Raw genomic sequence first — 8,780 nt, 5'->3', positions numbered from 1 at the left:
GGGCCCACTAGTGTGGGGATGACCCCGTTGAAACGAGGCGGACGAGAACCGAACTGGATTCTGTAACCTTTCTCTACAATCTGCAGGACCCATTTTGAGATATTTGGAAGCAGTTTCCTCTCGAGGCTGGCTTCTGGTATTATTAGAGATGCCAGTTCGGTGCCCTGAAGCGGATGACCAGCAGGGAATGACCGACCTGACTGCTGTAGCACCCTCACTTGAGGGGGCGAGCTCTCCCGTGCCGTACCGTTGCCGGGCGGCAGCTGGGAATTTCGCTCGTCGGAGCTCACTGAGCCCTGAAGCACCGAGGTGGCAAAGGTATCAATGAACCTCCATGAGGGCACTGAGGGAACAACCGACCTGACTGCTGTAGCACCCTCACTTGAGGGGGCAAGCTCTCCAGTGCCGTACCATTGCCGGGCGGCAGCTGTGATTTTCGCTCATCGGAGCTCACTGAGCCCTGAAGCACTGAGGGTATCAATAAGCCTCCGTGAGGGCACTGAGGAGGATTGGGCACCGTATACTGAGGTGTTATCCTTTCCTCCCCAGGTGGGCTGCCCTCAGGGACCTGACAATGGTAGGACCATTTAGCCGAGGTCCTCTTAGACAAATAACGGTCCGCAGATCCGTTTTCGGTCTAGAAGACCCCAACTGAGAGCGTCGCCCCGACCCCCGATCTTTCTGTGGAGGGCTGTGGGTTGCAACGCTCTGTTTTTGAGACCGGCGATATGAGGAGCTTGATGGCTTGGGCTGCTCCCGCTCAGCAGCCCCACCCCTGAGCAGGTCAGCCTGGTATGCTTGTAACACCGCCATTGTGTGCAAACATGCGCCAGCCTGACCTACCGCCGTATAAGCTTTCCCAACCAGACTCGATGTAAGCCTAACGGGCCTGGTGGGAAGCTTCGGGGCCTTCAGGGACGATGCTGAGGATGGGGAGAGATAGCTCGAAAGCGTCTGCTCAACACACCCCATAATCACGAATCACATCTCATATGCGAGGGACTGTGGTGGCAAGTCCACAGTCTCCTCTGTCTCGACACTCATCACATCCACCTCCTCGGAGGACGATAGATGAAGCATCTGGCTCTCTCTGTCTGGTGGGGGGGGGGAAGAAACCGCAGCGCGGGCTTCCGAACCGTGAGAGAGAGCCGCGGATCTAGCGGGTGAGGACCGAGAAAAGGACGAGCCCGTCTTGGATCCGCTAAATCTGCCCGCGATCCCCATGACAACAGTCTGCGCTGTGCCTCGGCCGCTCTCATCAAACACAGCCAGGCGAGAGCGGAGCGTGCGCAGCGAGAGCAGCTCTCAGTGATGACAATCAGCTGCTCGAAAGCTGACTGTGCATGCTCCGCTCCTGAACAAACGACACACAAATCGTGTGTATCCCCCGCCGCCAGATATCGTGGGCAGGGAGAAACACGTTAACACATTTGTAATGCCGTTCGCTCGCCATATACTTTTTCATGATTGTTTTTTATATATGCTTGTGCGGACAGACAACAGTAAATAGACAGACACATACACAGAGCGCTACTGAAGACCTGAAGCTGGTTTGCGCTCTGCTGGATGCGCTTTTATACTTTCTGGTGCTTACGTCACCCCGCTTGTGACGTCTCGCTGTTCCACTGGACTGATTTGACACGTGCTTCAGAACGCGGTCACACAAGGGCGTTCCCAAAGCGACTCGACGCAGCTCGAGTTCCTGAAGGGGAACCTATTTATTTCTGATGTCCACAGGCTCCTGAATCTGTCCCTCACCTCTGACCTGGTGCCGGATCAGGAAGTGATCGATGTCATCATACATGTGGGCCGCAATCCGCTTGGAAGACATTTAGCATGGAGATATTTCCGCGAGAAGTGGGACATATTGAATTCCAGGTGAACGTAGCTTTATTCATCTCTGTTTATCAGTGATTTTAACCTTCCTCTCAGTCCCTGATATGAATTTCACATTCGCACTTTCATAAGATATTTATTGGCGAATGTTATTTTGTGTCTTGTTTGTGTTTGGAGGACCGAGAACATTATGGGAAATATCTGTTGGTGTTTGTTTGCTTCTGGGCTCATTAGAGCGGTGCTCCAGTGTTTTTAATAACAGTGTCTCTCATTGGCAGGTATGGAGAAGCCTTATTTATGAACTCAAAATTAATCAGTGGCGTGACAGAGTTTCTCAACACTGAGGCCGAGTTGAATGAGGTGAGGCTGAACTTTTACATCATCCTGAGGCTAGAGGTACACCTCTTAATCATCGAATCTTCATGGAACATTAATACTTACAAACAAACTTTGGTCAGCAAGTTATTGCGATGGAGAAAGTGAGCAAAAGTAAACTCCATTTCGTTGGGATATTTCCTCATTGTAGCTGCTTAACCTTATTCCAGGAAATGGAACGTATATTCACTTATTCAAATTCATTCAGCTTCAGTCCCAGAGGACACAGAGTGCTGATACTTCTCACTGCAGCGCAGCACTTTCTCATCCAGCTGACTTCGCCTTCCACAATTTATCATTCATAGAGAGATAATACGAACCCCCTCAGTGTTTTCTTAAACAGAGCATTAGCATACTGTCATTGACAATCAGCTGCTGCCAGAGCACTTCATCCACAGATTCACGAAACATTCAGCGATATGTTTAACCCTTAAATGCATACCTCGGGTCTTTAGCGACTTGGGACGTCATTCACTACCCTATCCCTCCATTTTTTTAAATGTAAAATTATTCAATTTTCTTTTTTAGTATTCCTCAATCTATTTATTATAAACAATATAACAAGAAAAAAATTATAAAATATAAAAGAATGTCTGTTTTCTGATTATTTTTTGTAAGAAGTGTATGAGGTCGCTAGAGACCCGCGGTATGTAATATAGTGTAAGTATATTTTCCATGCGCAACAATATTTAAATATCTGATGACTCCATACATGCAATTCACCATTATTTCTTGAGGTGGCACTGTTTGATAGACAACGATGATGCGATGTTTCACTCATAATTACCACAGGCATAAAACAAATGAATACCATCGGCAAAAATGTAACTGGTTTGAATGGCTTTACTGCAGAGCAATTACTATACGCAATGAAATATAAATGTCACTATCATTGGATGTTGGATGTGGTGAATAAGCTGCCATCAATCAAAATACTAGTTTTGAAGTCATTGAAAACGATAGTTTTGAGAATACATTTGAGATCGCGAATATGTGCCAGATGCTGAATGTACTGTGGAAGTGTTCTTAAAATATCAAGAGGGATTTTTGCTATTGTAGCAGTTAGAGATCCATCTGTGCTGGATATATAGGTCCAGGTCGCTAAAGACCCAAATATGTAGTAATGGCTGGCAAAACATTCATGCATTTAAGGGTTAATGCTGTGTATTTGAAATGAGCATTTTATTTTCTTTTAAATGTTTCAATGAACGAACAGCAATTTTGAAATAGTTCAGGAGATATAGAGCAGCTTTAATCCTGAATCCCCGTGCACATTCATTCATGTAGTCCTCATGACCTCAGGAATTGGGAATCGTAAATGGCGATTTTTGATGAGATTTTTATGCCCTTAATTGATGTTAGAATTTGACACACCCAAGTGTCCTTTTCTTCCAATAAAACAACAAGACTAATAATTCTGTTTACTTCAAATGCATTCCCACACCTCATTATCATAAACATCATTGTTATCTGCTGAATTACATGTCAGCAATTTGCATGTAAATGCATCGTATATTCTGACGCCGTTTAACTGTCAGAGATGAAGGTGTCTGTAAAAGCCTTTACACGCATAAACACACACGATCTGATACATCAAGACACAATACAATGATAATGTTAATAATGAAAATTGTTTATTCTCTCCTCAGCTGAAAGAGTTCATCCTGACCAGCGGGGGAGAGTCTGCACCTGCGTTCGCTCGAGCCGTTGAGATCGTTCAAGCGAATGTAAAATGGCACATCCTGTTCCAGCAACAGTTTTACCGATGGCTGCGGAAAGCTCCTGATGGTTAATGCAACATCAAGTATGGAGCGCTCTATTAGCATGGAAACTCATGGCCAGTGACGTGGGGAGATATAAGTGAAATAAAAAAAATCGAAAAAACTATTCTGGACAGCGAGAATCAACAAAATTGAGCTTTTATTTCCCTGCTGTTTTTGAAACGACCAGGCCCTCACAGACCAGGATAAAATGAATGGCTGAAAAACACTGAAGGAATCAATGTCGGAAATTGCATGATGGCATACGTCAGTAGCGACAGACAATTTACATTCCATTTCCCCTCGTATTTTGCATGAAAGTCATTTCCTTCTTGCCGTCATTCTGTTTTTCCTGAAGTTTGACCTTTTCTGAGTCCTGAGAGTATCGGATTTGCTTTGAAGACCAGATGACGGTATAAAGAGATTGCTCTTCGGTATATATAAACACAATTTAGATTAAGCACAAATATGTGACAATCAGTGTTTTGATTGGAACAGTACGAGGAGGACAAAGAGAAGTATTCATGTAGCCTTTTCTCTCTCCAAAGCCATAAAGAGGAGCAGACTGAATTTTATCTCTTGTACAGATGGTGTTTATTGTTTGATCAATTGACGGCACTCAACGGGCATCAGAAGAGGAAATATTCTAGTCAACGTTTGGAGGGTTTTCTGCAGGTCCTGACTGGAGCGGTCATGGTCGAACCTGAAGGTGTCTTGGATCATTTGCATTTTCATAGTGTTACTCTTTGCTCTCCAGTTTTGGAGGGCATGTCCTTGAATATGGTATGTTTGTTTTAAGTGGAAAAAATAATCAGCGTGTCGATATTTTCATGTTTGAATCATTGATTCGCTGGAAGGAGGTCAACGCAGTGCTGCGATGTTATCTTTATGAGTCGTGGATAATGTGAGCTTCTGAAATGTATGGTTGTCATGGATACCAATTATAAAGGTTTTCATAGTTTTATCCTTGTTTTGTTTTTTTAACATGGACATGAATGGCTAAACGTGCAGTATTGAAAATGATGTCGTGTTTGGATAATATGCAAGGTTCTGTAAGTTTGTCTTGTTTTCCAGTAAGAATATATAAAAAACTATATATATATATATATATATATATATATATATATATCTATATATATAATTCCAGCTGAATCATGTAAGAACCTCCCCCCTTCCTCCCTTTATCCAGGTGTTCAGCCAATCCCATTGCTCACTGCCACTGGATGGTCGCCATGTTCTTATTAAATTCTGCAGGCAGGCTGAACACAGCCTCAACACACTGCCCTCCAGTTACAAACCAATGCACAGCATTTGTACACAATAAGCTGAAATGCAGAGATGAATGGAGCTAAATGTGAGTTTTAAAGTGCATTTTTGATTCACATATCTGTTAATGCAACAAAACATTTTTTAAGAGATTTAAACACTGCAGATATCAAATGGGTTTGGTTGCTTATGAACTTTCTCACAAACTTGTTATTAAGGAATATACAACTTCAGGCCCACAGCATAGAAACGGATCCCTCTCCCGATCCCATGACATGCAAATGCTTATTCCATCTGCAGAATTCAGGCTAAACAACCAAAGCAGTTTCTTCCCTCAAGCTGTCAGACTCTACAATAACCAACAACATCCAAACAGACTAACCAATGCGTGCATGCTGTGCATGGCCTTGACCTTACAGTCTTTGGAATCTTTTTAAACTGTCCTTAAGGGTAGTAAACACTGGGAAATGTGAATACAGTACATTCCCTAGTGTTTTACAATGTATTGTTTAGTACTGCATTTATTGTTTCTTTCTGTGAAGAAACTATAATTTGTCCTTTTTCTAACCAAAATAAAATAGACCTTAAAGATTGTCTCCATTTAGATTCAACCACCACACTAATATACCTGGGGTGCCAGCTTTACTGCTTTAGTTTTGATAGGCTGATCTTTTCTCACCTGCAGCCAATGACACTGCACACTTCCACCAGGCCCCATATGCAAATTATTATTAATGGTGATTTATTTACTTGGCATCCTGTGCCAAGCCTGGCTATTAGAAAAAGAGAGCGAGAAGAGCGAAAAATATTCCCATGTTGCGTTTTATAATTCCCACCCCCACCCAGCGTTGCTATAGAAACTCCCAATCAGAAACTGTTGTGCCCATGCGCTTGGCGTGGGTTTCAGTGGCGCAGGTGGAATGCATATGGAACAATGGCCCATCTGGGTGTGCCAGTGGCGCCCATTTTAATCACACCATTTCGACAGTGCTGGCTGATGGAGACATTGAGTGGGCTGCTGGGAGGCCGCCAGACCTCATCTACGGTGTGCAAAATGGATCATAGAAGGAAGATGCTTCAGATTTGCTCACATGCAGACTTATTTTGAAGGATTCAGTCCATTGGTCAGGCCTAGAAAAAAAATCACTTTATACTTGATAATTTTAGCTCGTTTCATCTCTTTATTCTTTCTACTTGTACGTTAACATGGTACTATGCTATTTCTTTTACTCCCTTTAAAATGCACTATAGGCACATACATTTTCTCAAACTTTTTCTTGAAAATAAAATAAACGCTGATTACCTAAACCATTATAACTAAACTGTAATGCTAATGCTAGCTATTGCTGTGGATATGGGGATGTGTGTGCCTGAATCGGTAATTCAGAGCACCTTATCAATTGAACCACATTTGCGCTATGAACAGAACTAGTGAAGGTTAATTAAAAGACAAAAGCCAAAGGGGTGCCTGGCAGCTCTTCTGGTCTAAACCTATTTATACCATGCTGGGGGGATGGGGATTTTGGGTCTAGGAATGTAATATTGAGTCCTTCTAATAACCCAGTAACCTTGCTCCTAGAGATGCATAAATAAATCAAGCCTGCGCCACTCTCTGCACCTGTTCCATTCAAATATTGCTGTTGAAGCCTCAGACATAAAACCTGATTGTTAAATAGCATAGTAGCATAGTGGACATATATTTTTTTAAGTGTGATATAATGAAGCTCATTTATCTTTTTTTTCTGAGCTTTCTTTTGAGATTTAATGTGCTCTCAACAATCAACCTGCCAGAAAAACAGTTTCACAGGTGCCCTCCAAATGTTTGAAACTGAAAGGGCTTTAATGCTTTGAGAATGCAGAAATAGCTATAAAAATTGATCAAATTTATGAATGTGCTGCAAATATTTAATTCTGATATCTAAAGTAATAAAGCATGCAAATACATGCTAGTTTTCTTCTTTTTGTTTTGTTATTCAAATGATTTGGCAGTTGAATTTGTGCAGGAATAGACAACACAAACCCAATTGTAACACTTTATGGCAAATTGTGAAAAGCGCTGTACAAATAAACCTGACTTGACTTTACTTTACTTAAAAAGTAACTTTCAGTATTTTTTACGAAGTTAAAAATGAATAATATAATATATAATAATTTGATATCAGCGTTTATATCTCCTGGATAATATATATATATATATATATATATATATATATATATATATATATATATATATATATATATATATATTAATCATTTTTATTACCTGGTGGTTGCACCACTTGACATTTTTATTAAATATATGTTTACATAGACCCTTATAATCGACCCATATATATTTTTTCTATTCTTGTGCAGACACATACTTATTACAAAGTAGTTTTCACCATTTACATTTTGTAGATATGTTGACCTTCATCTTCTCAAGTTAATTTGTGTCTGTTTATTTGTTTTGTATACATTGTAGGCATAAAATGTAAAAATTAAGAGCTTAAAAATATATCAGTTATCAGTGCCTTTTCTGCCTCACTATCCTTTTCCAATTAGAAAGACTGGCAGTGCCTTAAATAAACCTGTCGTAAACATTCCCATGATTTGGTGTCTGATTTTTCAAACAAGTCAGACGTAGCAGGTTTAAAATGCTTCAAGCTTACATAAAAGCAGCTGGAGCCACAGGTGTCGACACAGTAAGATGAAGTGTTCAGTGTTATGCAGACTCTGCTCGGAGTGTTACTACAAAAGTCACTACAAAAATTATAACGAATGACAGAAAGAAAAAAAAAGAGGTTGACACACTCAACCAAATAAAATGGTTCTATTGTGCACTGTGGAATGCCAAAATAATTCTGCAAATGTCTGAGTTCACTTTATCAGTCATTTTTGTAGAGCATTCAGAGAACAACATCAGAACATTATTGCACCATAAAATAATCTATCAAACATGAAATCATTTATGGCAGCTCTAAAATGAAAATTCATACTTATGTTCTAAAAAACAAAACGACAAATCTGAACTGAAGTTTTTGTTTCAAGCAATATGGAGTATATACAGTGGGTACGGAAAGTATTCAGACCCCCTTAAATTTTTCACTCTTTGTTATATTGCAGCCATTTGCTAAAATCATTTAAGTTAATTTTTTTTCCTCATTAATGTACACACAGCACCCCATATTGACAGAAAAACACAGAATTGTTGACATTTTTGCAGATTTATTAAAAAAGAAAAACTGAAATATCACATGGTCCTAAGTATTCATATTGCTGTGACACTCATATATTTAACTCAGGTGCTGTCCATTTCTTCTGATCATCCTTGAGATGGTTCTACACCTTCATTTGAGTCCAGCTGTGTTTGATTATACTGATTGGACTTGATTAGGAAAGCCACACACCTGTCTATATAAGACCTTACAGCTCACAGTGCATGTCAGAGCAAATGAGAATCATGAGGTCAAAGGAACTACCTGAAGAGCTCAGAGACAGAATTGTGGCAAGGCACAGATCTGGCCAAGGTTACAAAAAAAAAATCTGCTGCACTTAAGGTTC

The 8,780-nt window shown here is 40.7% G+C and overlaps 1 protein-coding gene across 1 annotated transcript in view; it reads left to right on the top strand.

The window, feature by feature from the left end:
* The window catches only part of LOC107556777 (thyrotropin-releasing hormone-degrading ectoenzyme-like), a 154,744-nt gene extending 149,796 nt beyond the window's left edge, over positions 1–4,948 (top strand). The window contains exons 17-19 of the mRNA XM_016239983.1: positions 1,738–1,878; positions 2,115–2,196; positions 3,861–4,948. Of these exons, the coding sequence (XP_016095469.1) occupies positions 1,738–1,878; positions 2,115–2,196; positions 3,861–4,004 (367 nt within the window). The 3' untranslated portion in view covers positions 4,005–4,948. The remainder of the gene's footprint in view (positions 1–1,737; positions 1,879–2,114; positions 2,197–3,860) is intronic.
* Positions 4,949–8,780: the final 3,832 nt, after the last annotated feature.

Source organism: Sinocyclocheilus grahami, unplaced genomic scaffold (assembly GCF_001515645.1).
Source record: "Sinocyclocheilus grahami isolate Dianchi unplaced genomic scaffold, SAMN03320097.WGS_v1.1 scaffold579.1, whole genome shotgun sequence".
Lineage (NCBI taxonomy): Eukaryota > Metazoa > Chordata > Actinopteri > Cypriniformes > Cyprinidae > Sinocyclocheilus > Sinocyclocheilus grahami.
Note: the sequence above shows the minus strand (reverse complement) of the source record. Positions and strands in the feature narration are given on the sequence as shown.